Source organism: Aspergillus affinis (genome assembly GCF_023601865.1).
Source record: "Aspergillus affinis strain CMG 70 chromosome Unknown NODE_13_length_462506_cov_86_819959, whole genome shotgun sequence".
In the NCBI taxonomy this organism is placed as follows: Eukaryota; Fungi; Ascomycota; class Eurotiomycetes; order Eurotiales; family Aspergillaceae; genus Aspergillus; species Aspergillus affinis.
Window position 1 is genome coordinate 78,468 of NW_026515794.1, and position 17,770 is coordinate 96,237.

General features: G+C 52.4%; 6 protein-coding genes across 6 annotated transcripts; 2 read left to right on the forward strand and 4 right to left on the reverse strand.

The window, feature by feature from the left end:
* Window positions 1-496: 496 nt before the first annotated feature.
* Window positions 497-3,566, reverse strand: KD926_001884 (RNA polymerase II subunit 3; the record flags this gene model as incomplete). The annotated part of the gene is made up of 5 exons (XM_053096821.1): window positions 497-893; window positions 989-1,557; window positions 1,628-1,761; window positions 2,976-3,356; window positions 3,515-3,566. 5 exons carry the CDS (start codon window positions 3,564-3,566, stop codon window positions 497-499), a joined length of 1,533 nt encoding a protein of 510 aa, XP_052959042.1.
* A 3,579-nt stretch (window positions 3,567-7,145) lies between these two features.
* KD926_001885 (arginyltransferase) lies at window positions 7,146-9,817 on the forward strand (the record flags this gene model as incomplete). Its single annotated transcript, XM_053096822.1, has 11 exons — window positions 7,146-7,203; window positions 7,696-7,771; window positions 7,836-7,898; window positions 7,962-8,084; window positions 8,214-8,375; window positions 8,429-8,662; window positions 8,716-8,813; window positions 8,873-8,938; window positions 8,990-9,258; window positions 9,430-9,519; window positions 9,575-9,817. The coding sequence occupies 11 exons, from the start codon at window positions 7,146-7,148 to the stop codon at window positions 9,815-9,817; spliced, it is 1,482 nt and encodes a 493-aa protein (XP_052959043.1).
* Window positions 9,818-10,252: 435 nt separating this feature from the next.
* On the reverse strand, window positions 10,253-11,149 carry cbpA (putative calcineurin binding protein; the record flags this gene model as incomplete). Its single annotated transcript, XM_053096823.1, has 1 exon — window positions 10,253-11,149. The coding sequence occupies one exon, from the start codon at window positions 11,147-11,149 to the stop codon at window positions 10,253-10,255; it is 897 nt and encodes a 298-aa protein (XP_052959044.1).
* A 1,611-nt stretch (window positions 11,150-12,760) lies between these two features.
* On the reverse strand, window positions 12,761-13,723 carry KD926_001887 (alpha/beta hydrolase; the record flags this gene model as incomplete). Its single annotated transcript, XM_053096824.1, has 1 exon — window positions 12,761-13,723. One exon carries the CDS (start codon window positions 13,721-13,723, stop codon window positions 12,761-12,763), a length of 963 nt encoding a protein of 320 aa, XP_052959045.1.
* A 713-nt stretch (window positions 13,724-14,436) lies between these two features.
* grpE (mitochondrial nucleotide exchange factor MGE1) lies at window positions 14,437-15,346 on the forward strand (the record flags this gene model as incomplete). Its single annotated transcript, XM_053096825.1, has 3 exons — window positions 14,437-14,706; window positions 14,816-15,241; window positions 15,314-15,346. 3 exons carry the CDS (start codon window positions 14,437-14,439, stop codon window positions 15,344-15,346), a joined length of 729 nt encoding a protein of 242 aa, XP_052959046.1.
* An 813-nt stretch (window positions 15,347-16,159) lies between these two features.
* On the reverse strand, window positions 16,160-17,710 carry KD926_001889 (phenylalanine--tRNA ligase; the record flags this gene model as incomplete). The annotated part of the gene is made up of 1 exon (XM_053096826.1): window positions 16,160-17,710. The coding sequence occupies one exon, from the start codon at window positions 17,708-17,710 to the stop codon at window positions 16,160-16,162; it is 1,551 nt and encodes a 516-aa protein (XP_052959047.1).
* Between the last annotated feature and the right edge of the window lie 60 nt (window positions 17,711-17,770).

A 17,770-nucleotide genomic window follows, 5' to 3' on the forward strand; every position in this document is an offset into this window, starting at 1 on the left:
TCTGCTATGGTTTTGTTTAGTTTCAAATATCAAAATCCACCTACGTCAAGAAGCACCGTTCAAGTAGTTCGATAAGTATGTAAATACCTATAGTGCATGAGGAGAAGTCTAATATAACATGGCCTTTCGAATAAGACAGTAGAAGGAAACGCAAGCAAGCCAAATATTTCCATAGACAAGTAGGAAGTAGAATGAGCCATTTGATCCTTGTCAGAGATACAAAGGAAAAGAAAGAGGAAATGTTTTTGAGAACAGCCGATAAGAGAGAGAGAAAAGAAAAAGCGATATGTTAAAGGACCAGAACAACAATTATAATCAAAAAACCGCGCCGCTGAATCATGACTGACACCCTTGAAACTCCGTTCGCATGCTTGATTTGATACCGTTCTTCTTGAATAAAAGATATATGGTGAATACCCTAGTGATTTCGTTTTCGATTTTCGGTTTTCGAGTTTTTCTTTTTCTTTTTATATTTCTTTTTCTTTGTTCACCCAGATTAGAAGCCATAGCCACCGCCGCCGCCGTACGGGGTCGCGCCGTATGGAGTGGCAGCACTGGCTCCCCAGGCAGAGGCGTTACCATTGGCATAGGCCGTGAATCCACCGTCGATGCCCTCCGGCGGTTCGTAGGCGTCGGGGCTGCGCACTCCCATCATATCATCCTCCTCGACGCCCATCATACCGCCGTGATCACCTTCCGCGGAGCCGGAGAGGGCGGAGATGACCGAGGCGAGTTTGCGTTGCAAAACCGTGATGCTTTGCTGGATGATCATATCCGGCTCCAGGTTGCCGATGCTTTCGACGTCAAAGTAGAAGTTGTTGGGCTCGGCGTCGTAGTCAAATGGTTGGTCCGGGGGAGCGGCATGTTCCCAGGTAGCGTTTTGGGAGATGGGCCTAGAAGGGTTTATGTTAGGGGCTGAAAAGAGAAAGAACGAAGAAAAGAAATCCCGGGAATCAGGCCAGAAGCGAACAGAGGGAACTGAACATACCATTCCTTAGCGGCATCCTCCTCGTACCAATAATCCACATGTCGCAGATTGTTATGCGGGTCGTACTCGAACCCGATCGCCGCCGTCGGCGCCCACTTCGCATGCTCCTTAGCGATCCCCTTCTTCGCAATACACGTCATCTTCAGTTCCTGACCGCTGCGCAATTTAGCGATCAAGGGACCCAAGCCCTGAGGGTCCGTGATGACCGGGTTGCCGACCCATTCGTTGGCCCGCTCGCCGCTGACGACCAGGTCGCGCGCATGCACGGACATGACCTCGTCGCCGGTGCAGCGCGCATGCAGGGACAGGGTGACGCTGCAGCGCGAGCAGCGGTCCTCGCATTCGCAGTCGCGTGTGTACTCGACGTCTTGGTCGCAGTTCTTGGAGTTGAGGGGGATGAGACCCAGGCGGTGGGCGAGGAACTCGTCGGGGAGCACGGAGGTGTTCATTTCGACCTCGACGAGGTCGATGGCGATCGTGGGGATTTCGGCGAGCATGGCGCGGCGGACGGAGTTGGCGAAGGCGAGGTCGACGGAGCTGAGTTTGAAGTCGACGCGGTAGGGTTCGGCCTGGAGGTGAGTGTGAGTTTTTCATGGAGCTTGGATCGGTGGTTTTCGTTGGAGTTGGCTGGGAGAATACCTCTCGCACGGTCACTTGGGGCCCTGTGGGCTCGATGTCCATTTCATAATCCATGGCGGCGTGGAAGCAGCGCTGCGAGCTGCCTACTCGAGAAGACGGGACAGGGAAAGGATGTGCGTTAGAGTGGTCGAGAACTGGAGGATGCGATGAGGATGAAAGCCGACCAGAAGGACCGAGATCAAAGGTGGGGAGGAGGCGGGAGAAAGGCGAGGGACATGAAAGAAGAGAGAATCGGAGGTGAAGGTTGGAGTTTGGCTCTGCGAACTGCAGGCCGCGCTTTGCCCGATCGGGAATGCATCTGGGCGGCTTCTTCGCGCATTCTTCAATCTACTCCGTAGTCCAGGGAGCTTCGTGACAGAATCCTATGAATAATAATTAATACTCTTCTTGGCATGGCAGTGGAAATAGATCTTATTTACTATACATTCAGCTCTATTCTATCATAGGTTCTATGTGACTACAGCCCTACACGAAATACGCTACTCCATACTCTATCCATGTCATGCTTAAAGATACAAGTCACTTGGGATTACAAAAATCCTCTTGCGGCCGTCAATCTGATCACTGGGAGATGATATGAGTATGGCTTTTTTTTTGTTTCTTTGTTTGTTTCCTTGGTTCAGACCCCTAGGCCTTTGCATGAATAGCAAACCAAACTATCCGACGGTACCAAAAGATGCATCCGTCTTGACGGTCGAACAGATGATAATTTCAAGACCATCGCAAATGGTAAAATGCAGAACGAGTTCATGCATAGAATTCAATGGCCATCTTCTGTCAGGCTCGAATCATAGGATTGGTATCCAGTATAACCGGTAAGAACGAATCCTCCAATCAAAGTCGGGTCAGACCAAAAACCACGTCCGTAAGAGGTATAACTTTTTCTTCATCCGTCCGCGATCAGTGCTGTCGACCGTGTTGTTCTAACTTTCTATTTGACGGACTGTCGTAGAATCTATAGAGGTGAGTTGTGGGAATTGGGATCACGCGCATAGCCATCCAGCCACCAACGCGTTATTACAAAGACAGAAAGGAAACTTGGAACTCCAGAGCAGCACAGCCGACCGTGACAACGAAAAAAAAAAAAAAAAAAAAAATAAGGAACAAGAGGAGGAATGGAAAAGCACCAATCAAAGGAGATGCAAGAAGAAAGATGGAGATGAGATAGGTAAAAGAAAATGTTTTTCTTCTTTTGAAAAGGGAAGTCATGTCGAGTCGTAAAAAAGCGAAGATATAGCAGGTGAGCTTCCGACGTAGCCGGCCGTCTTTATCCTGCAACTTTGGACAGCAATCGGTCATCGCTATTTTTTCACGGAACTGCGATTCAATGCCTCCAGCAGCTCGGGACGACTGGCAAGAGCCGCCGCCGCTTGAGCGTAAGCGACCCATTGACGTTTTCGCTTGTGCATCTCCGGCCACTGATCCTCTTCGCGATCCACGGTGACTTCGAAGAACTGGTACGAAGCCTTGGGGACATGCATCGTCAGCAGCGTCGACGGGCGCATGTCCGGAATCAGGCCCAGATCCTGCTGCACCGTGCAGATGACACCAGCCTCTTCCCAGGCCTCCCTGCAGGCAGCCAGCTCAGCACTATCCTCGTCGGTTTCCCACCCTCCTTTGGGAAGCACCCAGCCGCCTCGTCCGGCGGACTGGATCATGAGGACTTTCGTCTTATCCGTTGATAGCGGGACCACGCCGGCCACGAGCCTTTCGCCTTTCGATCCGTAACCTGGAAAAATGCGACATCTCCGTATTAGCATAAGGCTGCGCGAACGTCATCCGAAGGGTCCGAGAGCCTAATCGTCCCTTTTTTTGCGGATGGAGGGGGTTTCCGACAAGGCGCCAGAGCGACGTAATGCGCCCCACGTGCCTCCGGAGTTCACTCACGTTGGTTTTTTCGCCCTGTCCGGGACTCCATTGACCGGGTTTGATCCACCATTTTGGACGACAAGGAATGAAAAAGGAAGATGGATTATAGAGAAGAAGCCGTTGAAACGCCTCTCACCAATAGTCTATGCCCCGAGAGAAAGATAGGAGAAACGGCGGAGTAAATGCGCCAGGAGTACCCCACGCGACAGAAAGTCAAATGAATGACAGGGTCACCGAGGATAAAAGGGAAGACGTAAGGAGGGATGAGGTGGACGGGAGGTCAAGCACACGGAAGACGACCTCGGTGTAGAGGTCTAGAAGTCCGAAAAGGGACTTTTCTGGGGAGGGGGGGAGATCAAAGGACGGAAGGGTATATAGAAGAGAGGTCCAGCCTGGGTGGGAGCTGGTCCGCGAGCTGTCAACCCTAAACTTTTTTTTTCCCGGGACGTCGAAAAAAAAGGCGAGGCGGTCGACTGGGAATTTTGGGGTAGGAGGGGAAAATCAAGAAAGGGACCCAAGAAAATAAGTTAACGGAAAGAGTAGTTAGGCACTAGGTATTCCCGTTCACTCCCGCGGCGGACGGGAACCTGGAAGAAGACGAGATATAAGGAGACATGGTAATCAAGAAGTAGAAGCGAAGAAATAGGGGAAGGGAGGGAGGGAGGATACAGAGGAGGAACGGAGGGGGAGGCGAGAGAGGAAGAGAGAGAGTCGGAGGGGAAGGAGAAGATCTTGGGGGAAGCTCGCGGAGGCCGTACGTGTATTACACGCTGCCTCAGGCGCTGTTCCCGGGCGGTACTGTGACCACTGTCGGACTGTCGGGACTGTCCCTCCCAGCGTCCTGGCGGGCCTCCTTCCAGAAGGCAATAAATGACGATGATTCACCGCGGAAATCACCTACGGAGTCCTCGGTAATCAATGTGAAATTCAATTACCAACATCCTTGCGTCCACTCTGTCAGGAACTCGGCCCATTCCAACTGCGTGTCACCGTCCTCGCCATAGCTACGGACCACACCCCCTATGGACCTACATATGGACCTCTCGAACTGTCAATGAGAGCCCTTCTCTGGCTCGTTTGGTTGTCGGACTATGCAAAATGCAAACAACCACGCCCGCCACAAGCGCGATGTCTCAATACAGTCAACGGATTGGCTAAACCGAGTCTGATATTGGACCCAAAGTTTCAGCAGATTAAGGCCTAATATGGCGTAGATTGCTACATTATTGGCCGGTGGGACTCTTCTAGCCCTTTGTTCTCCGTTGAAATTGGAGATTACATTTACGGAGCGTTAATGTCCAGGTAGGCGTTCTTCTATTATTGGAGTCCTTTTTCCGGATCGGACTCTTCTGGTCCCATCCGTCTATTTCGTCTGCCAGGTCTGTCCCTCGGTAATTAAGGATCTGTCTTGCTATTTTCATCGGTCATCAGCTAGAAAACTGGATGCGATCCACCCCGAGGCACCTAGCCAACCCTAACTGCGGTACGCCGAATGGAACCAGGTCTCAAGAACCGACGCCCAATAACCATCTTCCTAATCGTTTCCCAGGGAATGGAACGCGCCCACGAGTCACAAAAACTTTTTCCTCCGTTGATTTTTTTTTTTTTTTTTTTTTTTTTTTTCGTCCTTGTTTCGTTCGTTTCTTGTGACCAGATCGTCGTCGGGTATCTTTCTGTACGGATGTGCCCTAAAGTCTGAAGAGTGAAGTCAGACCTCAGCGGTGCTCAATAAGAGTGACGCACATGGTCAACAGCTTAGTAGGCAACTCATGCGGAGTGTAAATCAATACTCCCTGCAGTGTCAGTGGCAATTTCGAGGTACCCTTCAAATAGACACTCGGAGAATCCGCTACGTGTGAGACTCCCGGAGGATAAAGCGTCTAGAAACGACACAGCAATCCAGCAATCAGCATCAAACTAGCTAGTTCTGCATCTTGGTGGAAGGGGGACAGGCGGAGAAATCATTTTCACGAAGAGGAGTTTTTCTTGGATTTTTCTTTTTTCGTTTTTCTTTTTTTCACGACCTTAGTCCAGACAAGCTAAGGATTGGATACCATGAAACGCACAAGCATGCCTGCATACATTAGCTCCAAGTGACTATTGGGGAACGTCGATGCCATCACAGAAAGTCCGATCCAATCCGATGCGGGGCTCCAACGACATCCCGGGATTTGTCCCCGAGAGGGCCAAGGGGGTCCGCGGATGGAGGGAAAGGGGGGCCTCAAAAAGAAATATGGAAACATAAAGGAGAATCAAATAGGAGGGCTGGAGAGGACCATCAGGTCGATCATAGCGCTGGAGTCTTGGAGATGGTGTGGTCAAGGACTGGGTAATTGCGCCAATGCCCCCCTGGAACTCTTAACGGCGGTAAGGCATGCACATCAAAACTCGTTAGGGAGGTTCGAGGATGTCGAACCCCACGGCACTGATTGGATCGGGGGGATACAACGCAGCAACGATCTATATTAGATGCGGACCCTGAGATCGCAGCGGCGGTGAGAGACTTGAGACTTGCGAGATGAGTCTGTTGCGCGACTGCGAGGTAATGGTGGTGAAGACGGAGGGGCGACACGTGATGTCATATCTGCCGGGGAATCTATAAACGAATCCACCCACCAAGATAGAAACAATTCAATAATTGAAAGGATCGAATGAGAAGGGACCGAAAGGTTTAATGAACGGAGGCATGCAATGGTCCAGGATCACATCCATCCATGACGCATCGATTGACACTTGGCCAACTTCCCCTTCCATCCACCGTAAGGGAGGTACCGTATCGTAAAGTTGCCTCCGTGTGTATGCCTGTATGTATGTAATACCCCCGGAAGTAGAGACTATGGATGTGCCTACTAGATAGTGCTCTGTACCTGAATGAAAATGGAAATCTCCAGATCACACCTGTGGGATGAGAGCGGAGTCTTCGAAATATGATATTCATTCGTTCACGAGTATCATTCTACTGCGTCCTCTGCACTCTACCCAGACACCGCCATCTCCCGACACCGAAGCCACGACTGGGCGGACAATGCAGCCAAAAAGCAAAATAAAAGAGAGAAAGAACATCAAAAAGAAAAGAAAAAGAAAAAGAAAAAGCTCAATCAGCCCCTGGACAGGGATGACCGGGCCTTATATGAGACCACTACGCTGTATGTATGTACCACCACCGGCACCAGGCCAGACCAGCCCGGATCCGAGTCGGTTCGAATTCTCTTCTAGAAGCACGATACTCAAGCCTTGACCTCTGGCTCAGGATGCTCTGTCCCTCTTCATAGGTATAGTTACTTTGTAGTGTATATTAATCAAAAGTGCTCTGCGAGTGCGCCTACTCAGAATCTAAAGTACCAGGGTCAAGCAGGCCCGTAACTGTAAGCGGCGGTCATGCGGCCTCCACCGTTTCTCCCCGCCAACGTCTTGTCCTCGTCCCTCTATTTACTCTCCAATCTTCGACTCGCGATCTCGTCCCTCATCTCCAGTCTCCAGGTGGACACACTACTCGGTAGACCCATTTGGCTCTGGGCTAGTTTCTCTCAATCCTCATCCTCCCCTCCTCCGACCGATCGCACTCGGAGTTGACTATTGTTGTGTTCAATTTTCGGAATTCCCGCCTTGAGCGCCAACGAGACCACTTACACATCGCACCACATCCAACATGGGGACTGTCGTCGACGCCGAAGAGGCAAGGAATCTGTCGCTTTTCCGACCCCTAGGTAAGCAGCCAGTCAGAGCAGATTGCTCTTCCTCGTGCCGTCATCATTGGCCCCAGTCCGCCTGCCATCCCGCGGAGTCGGCCATTCTGTGCCCCTCCATGATGTATGCCACTTGGTTTTTCCTCGTTCTGGTCTTGGCCCTCTAGCCCGGGCTTAGCACGCCCAGCCTGTTGTACTTCTATCTTTTGGGGATCTTCGTCAACCCATCAATCAATCAATTCATTGATATGCCGCACGACACTGCATGACCCGCAAAATCTGTCACTGTCACTGTCACTGCATCTGTCTTGTCTGGCATGATCCGTCGGCTTCATCCGTATCCATGACTGTTAACGGTGACTCACCATAATCTTTGTTTGATATAGGTTACCAACGCAACTCATGTGGTTACTGTAAATCCGATGACGGTAGTAAGTCCGACCCGGCTGCAATGATCCTCCGGGTTATCGTGGTCTCTTCCTCCGTGGGGGATGCGCATCTAACCTCATGTAGGTGCTTCCTACTACACTAGCTCGGTCGCCGTACGTCCGGTCCATTATGAAGAACTTGTCAACCGCGGCTGGAGAAGGTAAGTTTAGCTCCGCGACTGGATGCAGCCTGCATGTCGAGTCTAACTGCTGATTTGACTTCAGGTCAGGAACGCTCTACTACAAACAGAACCTGCAGAGATCATGCTGCCCGCACTATACGATGAGGTACGTTTGCCGCATTTCGATCGGAGAGCGCTTAATTTGTCTGTAGATACTGACGGTTTTCAGGTTGGAAGCTTCAGCCTTCAAACCCAGGAAGGACCAGCGGAAGGCAATCAATCGCTGGAACAAGTTCATCTTGGGTCCTGAGTATATCCGCAGGGCGGCGTACCTGTGTCCCAAGAGTCGAGGGTAAGCATAATCTTGCGTTCCCCCCGCTTGGGGGAAATAAGCTCTCGGCCTTTACGGACCTGCTGAGGTCATAAGGACTTAACTAGAGTCCCTTCGAGATTATAGAAGCTGATAGTATCCCGTGACTAGAGAAAAGAAACACCGGAAGCAAAACTTCGATGTTTTGGATGTCGTGCATGAAGCTGAATACAGCAACGTGAAACGACCTCTTGATCCCAAAACCAAGAAACTTCTAGAGCCTGCTCATCGGTTCGAAGTCAACATCGAGGGCGATTCCATATCGCAGGCCAAGTATGTAGTCCATCCCTCACCATCAATCTTCCCTGATGCTCACAAACTCTCAGGTTCGACCTCTTTCTCAAGTATCAAACCACGGTCCACAAGGAAGATGTGTCTAAATGGCAAACCAAGGACTTCAAGCGCTTCCTTTGTTCAGGTATCAAGCGATCTCCGGCCAACCCGCAGTCCTCGGAGAAGAAGCTAGGATCGTACCATCAGTGCTATCGATTGGATGGCAAGCTCATCGCCGTGGCTGTCTTGGACTTGATGCCGAATGGCATTAGCTCTGTCTATATTTTGTGAGATCTCCCTCTAAAATGTGACCGATCAAAACGCTGACTAGGAAACCAAGCTACGACCCGGCGTACGAGCAATGGGAATTCGGAAAACTCAGCGCGCTCAGAGAAATCTCCCTGGCCAGTGAAGGTGATTACAAGTATTACTACATGGGTCAGTTACACTCTACCACCAACAATTTAATCCCGAATCTGTTTAACACTCTTTCCCAGGTTACTACATCCACTCCTGCCAGAAGATGCGCTACAAGGGCTCCTTCAAACCCCAATACATTCTCGGTAAATGGATCCCACCATCCTCCCAACCCCATACCTAACCATCTCCTCCAGACCCAGAAAGCCAAACCTGGGACCCTCTCGACGGCGAACTCTCCCAGAAGCTCGACAAGCGCCCATACGTCTCCCTCTCGCATGATCGACAACTCGAAGCCGCCGCTCCAGACACCACCGATGCCGACGCTGCCGACGCCGAAATCAACGACGAAGACGCCTCCCTTTTCGACCTGCACATGCCCGGCGTCTTGACTCTGGAACAAGTCAAAGCTCTGGATCTCGATCACTGGTTACTCCTGGTTCATGGGACGTTTGTGCATATGATTGTGAGTGGTTACCCCCCCTCCCCCTCTTCTTCTGCATTCGTCTTTCCTTTAAAGTCCTCGGGACCATTCCAGAATGGGGTTTTGTTCGCTCGCTCGCTCCCTCCCTTGCTAGATAGTACTACAAACCACGAACAATAAAAGCGTACTAACCACTCCCTGCTCAAACCACAGGACCTCGTCGGATGGGAAGACATGCCGATGGACAACCCGCAGTCCGTGAAGGGCATTATTGCGGAGTTGGCGGCCGTGTTGGGACCCGAAGTTCGGAAGGAGAGTGCGGTGGTTTTGTTTGATTAGTTTATTGGGTGGGTTTTAGTCAAGGTATCGATCTATCTTCCGGTTCTACGTGTCCGGAAAGGTCGATGCGCCGGAGGACCACACAAACGTGAATTTGTTGGCGCTGCGACGTAACGTGACGATTAAGGGTATCGTCAATGGCCCGAAGGACCGATTGGAGGAGATGGTGGGCTTCTATGACAAGCATCAGATCAAGCCTGTTGTGAACCGGGTATTCGGGTTCAAGGAGGCAGATCAGACTTTCAAGTTTTCGGCTAGGTAGATAAATTCCCGGGGTAATGTGGAGGTCATCGGTCTACATTGCGGGCGGGAGATATTTACAAGAGATGTTGATATTGAAAATGATATCATTTCATGTATGCCAGTCTGTAGGAAGATAGGTATGTATAACTATGCGGTTGAATAAATGATATGCATACCTACTAGGTAGTAAAAAGTGGCACCGACGCTTGCCTGTAAATGAAACGCCACCCATGATATTATAGTAACAGGAACCCCCAGACAATTCAAAACAAAACACATAAATCGAGGTTCATCAAACGCACGCAGCAAGGATGCATTTTCATGGACAATAGAATGAAACCACCATGCGTGTAGAATTGGCACTGACAAGAGAAAAGAAAAAGAAAAAGCACAGACGCTAAAGCAGTCAAAACCAAAACGTTATTGCAGGCGTTGAAAACGTATGATCAGATGTTTAGTTCATCAGTTCGACCGGTGGTCGAGACGTCTTCGGCGGCATCTTCTTCACCGACATCTCGATCGGACTCATCTCGACGTCCATATCCTCCACCAACGCGCTGGTATCCTCGACCATGACGGCCGGCAGGTTGGGGCTGCCGCCGTGGTCCTCGGGGTGGAAGATGAGGGTACTGCTGCGACTGCGCTGCTGCGACATGGCGACGGGCCAGCTGCCCGTGCGCTTATCGGAGGTGATGGACATGGGGGTTCCCGGCTCCTTGGCGTTGGTGTTGGGGGCGCCGTTCACATCGAAGCCGCCGCTGAACTGCTCGGTCTTGAGGTTTGCCAGGGCGTGAGCGAGATCGCTGGCGTGGACCTCCTTGTTGGGCGGGTCTTCGTTGCGCATGACCCATCCGTTCGGGGGGCTGGGGGGCGGCGAGATGAAGAAGAGTTTGTCAGATTGCGGCGCCTCCAGGAATTTGGGGCGGGCGTCCTGTTCAAGAATGGGGGTGGGTTCGCCGAAGTAGATCTTGGCGCGCGTGCTGGTGAAATCGAGGAGCGCTGTACCGTCCAAGAGTTTGCGGATGCGCAGGGAGTCTTGTTCCGAGTAGAAGGAACAGATGATGCGGCGGAGAGAGGGCAGCGGGGAGAAGGAGTTCAGCGGGGCGAGAGATTCAAGCCGGGCGCGGATGGCGGCGAGGGAGTCCGGTTGGAAGAGCAGGATGTCATTGAGGTCGGTGATAAGGAGGGTGTTCGTTGGCGGCGTGGGCTGGGAGAGAGATGGCAAGTTGGACATGTCCAGCGAAAGAGTTGGTCGCCGTGAAGATGTGGAGGAGGATCTAGAGGCGCGAGAGGCACCGAAGGAGGGAGAGGATGGGAAAGATCCCGGTGGTGAAATTGTGATTCCAGTCATTTTGAATATACTGAAGGACAACGAGACAGAGAGTTGAAAAGATCTGTCGGAGATGGGAGACGGAGGAGCGATGAGAGAGAAGACGAAGAGAAAAAGAGAAAGGCAAGAAGAGGAGAAGGCGAGAGACTATCAAGGTGGCGGTCAGGTGAGAGAGAGAGGGATTTGTCAATAAGAAAAATCCAATTTCTGGGCGTTTGTTTGAAAACAGACGATCGATGGTCTGGAATTCTTGATTGCAGTCAATTATGGAATTGTTTCTGATCCATGGCAGAACTTGTCACGTTCTCCGTCTTCGTCTTATATGGCGATCTTTGACATTCCATCCATCCGTCTTGGGGATCTTTGGGATGCTGCGCCCCCGGTCGGCCTCCACTCCAACATCGAAAAAAGAGGGTCACTAAACACTGCCCCCCAGCGTTTGATAGACGCGATTACGAAGTCCGTGACGGTCGACGGCCCTGCCTCCGTTCCTGACGATCCATTTTTTTCTTTTTTTTTCTTATTCTCTTTTTTTCTGGTGTCTCTTTTGCCACGGTGATGGCCGAACCCCGTTGTGGCTGATGCAATAACAATTTGCACGCTATTGCTATTATCGCCACAAATAGGCTGCCAGATTCGGTAGTGCAGTAATGGCCCTCGCGTAAATCGCCTCAACTGAGCCTCTCCAGTCCGCTGGGAGATTGCCATATAGTTGCCGCTAATTACGGTGGGCTACGAGACTATCCCCGGAGAGCACTCCCTCAAGCCTTCTCCATGGCTCTGGCTCGGGGCTCTCCGCATGCTTCCGTCGCAGCTCCGCCCCGGGAGTGGAGGCAATTCTGCACGCGCGGACTCATCCTCCGTGGTCTTGGGATTGGCATGAACTCCCTAGTCGGCGAGTTGTTGCTCTGCTATGACTAGGCAGTCAGGATTCTTTCCTCACTTCTCTGATGTCGTCGTGGCTGACGATGGATCGATCGTATGCTTCGCTTTTCTAAGCCCCTAATGTGAATGTACTTGGTGGCCCGTTCGGGGACCTGCTGGTAGATACTGGTAGGCTCTATACTTCTCGTGCCAACTGTCAAACCCTGAATACAGTCATCTTCAACCTTTTACTAATACTACAAAGGACCTAGCAGATCACATGCGCCTGTCACTTGTTTTAGATGCGCATACCACAGCCATTCTTTAGTCTGCAACATTCGTCTAAAGATAGGGCCGTCGTAACTCGTTGCCCTATACTGGTCGTATCTGGACCGTCATAGACATCTGCAACAATTTCCGCTTCTAGTAGCTCTTTATCCTGTTTACCAGAAATTTTCTGCCTACAATGGAGGATTCAGTTGAGACCTTGGCAGAGAAAAGTGACTTGACTAAGCCCCAGGCGAGAGCATCCTTCTGGTTAGAGGATGCATAGCCACTCCGCCATTCGAACATGTCGGAGGCAACACCACCATCTAATCCGCTCAACTTGAGTTTCGCCAACAGTCTGCATTGCGGCTCGATGTCAACCGAGCGAGAATTTATGTACATGAAAATGTGAAAAGGCCAAGTCCGCCTTGTATGACTCGTCTTCGTCTCACCCACCATTCCACCAGCATCTGTGTGTGCGCACGTATACATCGGCCTACTCTACAGCGTGGTAATGGCCCGGTATCGGTCAGCAACGGCTCTCTTGGTCGCTTCAATATCCGGTGCATACACCTCAAATGCATGCGGGAGGCCCGGGTACACGTGAAACTCCAGAGGGATGTTGGCCGCGGCAATTCTCGCGGCAAAGGCAATGTCCTCGTCGCGGAAGATGTCCAGTTCGCCGACATCGATGTAAGTCGGCGGGAGGCCTTCCACGCTGGTTGCACGGGCGGGCGCAGCGTATGGCGAGACCTTGTCGGTACCGATGTCATTTCCCAGGAGGGCGGTCCAAGCGGTGATGTTATCGTCGTTGTTCCACAGGGCCAGGGGCTCCAACGGCGGGATGGGGGTGGTGGTGCGGTCATCCAACATGGGATAGATCAGGATCTGCTTTGCCAGGGGCGGAGACAGGCCGCGGTCACGGGCCAGCAGAGCCAGAGCGGCGGCCAGATTCCCGCCTGCGCTTTCGCCCATCGTGGCAATGCGGCTACGGTCCACGCCAAACTCGGCGGCATGTTCGTACACCCATGTCAACCCGGCATAGCAATCCTCGGTGGGCGTTGGGTGCGGGTTCTCGGGGGCCAATCGGTAGTCAACCGAGAACACTTGGACGCCTGTTCGCTGGACTTGCAGCGCAAGCATCTTCGTGAACAGTTCGACGTCACCCTGGATCTTACCCCCGCCGTGCGTGTGTAAGACCGCCGGGCCTGGCGCTGTGGACGCCGGGGCTTTCTTTGCAAATCGGTACACGGCTATCGGTTTCCCGTCGTATGACTGAATCTGGTGCACGGATTGTTCGACATCAGGCGCAGTCGGAAGCTTCTCAAACATGGCTGCGTATTTGGCGGTGATGCCGACGCGGCGCGACTGGACATCGTGGACGGCGGGGGCTGGGCTGGATGCTATGTCCGAAAGGAGCCAGGCCGCAGCCTCGGAGAACTCGGGGTCAAAGGTGAGAGGCATTTTTATATATAGGGTGAGCGTAAGCAGAGAAAAGCCTTGAAGGATAATCCTGTGATGGGCCTTAGAAAGAGCAGGACCAACGCGCCCGGTTCTCTTCAGTGACTGATCATTTATAACGGCCACAGGGTAAATTGAGCCCTGGGGCTAAGTGGGCATGGTGGGGAAACATTGTGAGGAGTGAGGAGTGAGGAGTAATCCACCCCAACTGTGAGTTGGTCCGGTCTAGTTTGGTCTGCCAGTGTGATTGCGCATCGAGCGATTATTAAGTGTCATTAGGTTGAGTTACTGCATGAGGCATGGATAGGCAGAGATTGTACATCTGCTTGTCTGTGTTCGGTAATCATTTCCATGAATGCCCAAGCAGGTCTTCAGGAAACACCGCACCTGCACTCCTGATCAGATAGAGGAAGACATTTGATATTGAACTAGGCCATTGTTATTGTTTGAATCGATGTCCTCGGCTTCTGGCGGCAATGACGTAGTTCCCATTTGTCACGGTATCCCACGCTGTCTCATCACGGGACTGCTGTCATCCGGTCCGACGTTGATCCCGGGCGGTCAGAGCTGACAGTCACCTGAGCAGCTACTCGAAAGTTCTGTTTTCCCCGACCAGAATAATTCATACTGTCAACCTCATTCCTCCCCCCAAAAGTCCTATTCCTGCCTCCCTCCCGTCCCATTGTTCAATTCCTTTCAGCTCATCCTCCTTCATCATGTTCCAGAGAATCGTCCTCAGACAAGCCCAGGCTGCCCGCTCTGTGGCCTCCGTCCGCACGACATCATCGGCACCTTTGGCTCTTCGTCGCACGTCACAGCTTCCTCAGACCTTCCGCCCGCTTGTTCGCCAGCCCAACTTCCGCAGCTACTCCACCGAGAACAAGGCTGAGCAGAAGAGCGACAAGGAGGCCGAGTCTAAGGAAACCTCCGAGAACCCCGTCCAGAAGGAGCTCGAGGACAAGAAGAAGGAAGTCACGGACCTGAAGGTGAGAACTTCCTTCTACCGATATCGGAGCTCGTCGTCGCACCATTGGCGCATCCAATCGCGTTGTATGTGGTAAAATGTATCGAATTGACTGACCCTCGAGCCAATAGGACAAGTATGTTCGCTCCGTGGCCGACTTCCTCAACCTCCAGGAGCGCACCAAGCGTGACATGGAGAACGCCCGCAACTACGCCATTCAGAAGTTCTCGGCCGATCTTATCGAGAGTATCGACAACTTCGACCGTGCTCTCCTTGCCGTGCCCAAAGACAAGATCGAAAACCCCGTTCCCGAGAACAAGGATCTGAACGAGCTGGTCACCGGCCTGAAGATGACCCAGAACATCCTGATGAACACGCTGAAGAAGCACGGTCTGGAGCGATTCGACCCCGACGAGCCCACCGAGGATGGCAAGGCTCAGAAGTTCGACCCCAATCGTCACGAGGCCACCTTCATGGCTAAGGCCGAGGGCAAGGAGAACGGCGACATCATGTACACCCAGAGCAAGGGTTTCATCCTGAACGGCCGTGTCTTGAGAGTGAGTGTTTTCCCTTACAGCCCGCCCCCTTGGATCTGTGTGAGGCATTTTACTAATTGAAATTCAATCCAGGCTGCCAAGGTTGGCGTTGTCAAGAATGACTAAATGTTCCCCACTTTATAGCTCCTGACACGTTTTCTCCCTTCTTTTTTTTCCCTTTCTCTAATCTTCTCTCTGTATAATATACCAAAATATGTCTTTTTGTTTATGACGGGGGATCATCAACCCCCAGTATTACTCTTTTTGGGAACGGACATGGATTCCCATCGGGATCTTCGCGTTCCTCGGATCATTGCTGCTTTTTGTCTTATGACTGCATGTGTATGATACACCTATCTTCATACGATTGGAAGGCGTCCGGGTTGTCTTCCTTTCGTTATATTTCTATTGGCGTTCGATCTGTTTCTTCTCTCGAGACTCTCACCTCCCTATTCTACTCTGTACATTACACGCAATGATCTGTCCTTGTTTTTTATTTTTCTATAATGCCTCAAAAGCAAAGCGATTGTTCCCCCTTTCGTTTGGTTGGATATGTATGGACTTGGTATGGCGCGGACATGGTTTGCGGTATTACATTCGCATGGCATCGGGGGTCCTGTTTCTATACTTCCCTTGCATCACTCGGATTGTCTTGGTTTTGTATAGTGATTCAGAACATTGATTTAAGAGGATAATAGCAGCTGGCTGACCGGTTGGTCGATGAGGTTGGATTCATTTTTTCTTGAGAATTAGAACGTAGATTGAATGGTATAAGGAGAGAGTTTCTGGATCTGACAAGAAACATCCGACATGATGCTACATGCTAAAAGTACATACATACACACTTATGAACGTCCACCTGATGGACGAACAACCGCCGAAAAAAAAAAAACCTGGAATATTCTACACATACATTTTACTCGGCCCTTCTCAGTCCCATCACCGCAGCTGAACACTCAACTGGCCCACGAGCTTCTCGCGCACCTTGTCATGAAGCTCATTCGCCTCCTCGTTGGTCAAGGTGCGCTCCAGACTGCGGTAATTGATGCGATAGCACATGCTCTTGCGGTTCGTTTTGGGATGCGTAAATTCATCAATGAGTTTCACGTCCTCGACGAGGTCGCCGCCGATGCCGCGCACGATCTCCATGATGTCGTTCTCATGCACGGATGTCGCTCCGCCGGCGGCGCTGCCGGACGCGGCGGTGGGGAGCCAGAAGGCCACGTCTTTGTAGCAGGCCGGGTGTTTTGAGAAGGGCTCGAAGCGGGTGATCTGGCCGGCTTGGAACTGCGAGAGGAAGCGCTCGTCGCGCGACCAGAAGAGTCGGATGTCGGGGATGTTGAAGAGGAGCATGGCGAGGCGTTCGAGGCCTAGTCCGAACGCCCAGCCGACTCGGTTCGGCACGTCCGAGTTGTTCAGCAGTTCTTGCTTGATGACTCCGCAGCCGAGAACCTCGAGCCAGTCGCCTTGCCAGAATACTTCCAGTTCCCAGGATGGGCTGGTGAATGGGAAGTAAGCCTCCACCCAGCGGACTTTGAGCGGTTCGGGTTCCGCGCCTCCCGCGGCTGCGGTGGCCTTGCTGGCTTCGGAGAAGATCTTGATGACCATGCGTTCGAGCGAGCGTTTCAGGTGCGCAGCGATGGCTTCGACTTCTTCTTCGCTGTGGTGGGCGTATTGCAGGGGGTTGCGCTCCGGGTGGATGGTCGGGTTGGGGTCCTCGACGACAACATCGTGGGGCGGGATGCGGTTGAGGGCTTCGGTGATCGTGGCGGCCGTTTCGGCGGAGTGCTTGAGCGGGTCGAAGTCCGGGCGTTTCCAGAGCATGGCGCCTTCCATCTGGTGGAAGATGGGGTAGTGGCTGCGGTCGATGGCATCGCGGCGGTAGACGTCCGCGACCACGGTGTATCCCGTCTCCTCCGGCTTGGTGGTCTCATTGCGGTTGATCTGCTGGAAATAAGCCTGCTGGTGCGCGCTGGTGTGGGTTCGCAGCACCGTCTTGTCGTTGATGTAGTAGGTGTCGGTGCGGCTGCGGCCTGGGTGGTCTAGCGGGAAGCCAAGCACGTCGAAGTTGTTCACCGTCGACACGACGGGGTCTTTCTCGTGGTAGTTGCCGTACGCCGGACCGGGGAACTCGCTCTCGAGCAGTTCACGGATGATGGAGAGTGGGTGGTTCTTCTCGAGATATAGTCTGCGTCCGACATGCGAGAGGATCGTGTCGGGGGTGTTGGTCCATTCGTCGGTTTGGTAGGATTTGCCCTCAATCTCTAGCGATTTCCTCACGGCGGTAGATGAAGAAGAAGCGGTGGGTTTGCGGTTCGTGTCGGCCTGATCCGATGTCCTGCGAGGCGCTGTCGAGCTCCAGGTTCTGCGGCTGAGGGCTAGCTGGGTCGGAGGCTGCGAGAGCGGAATGCGGACGCCTCGGGCTGAGGGGGCAATTGACCATCTGCCGCTGCTGATGCGCAGGGCTCTACCGGTGGCCAGCAGGCGCATTGTGTCCAGGGATTATCCGCGCCTGGGGGGTATAATTGAGTGAGCTGCAGGCTGATGGTG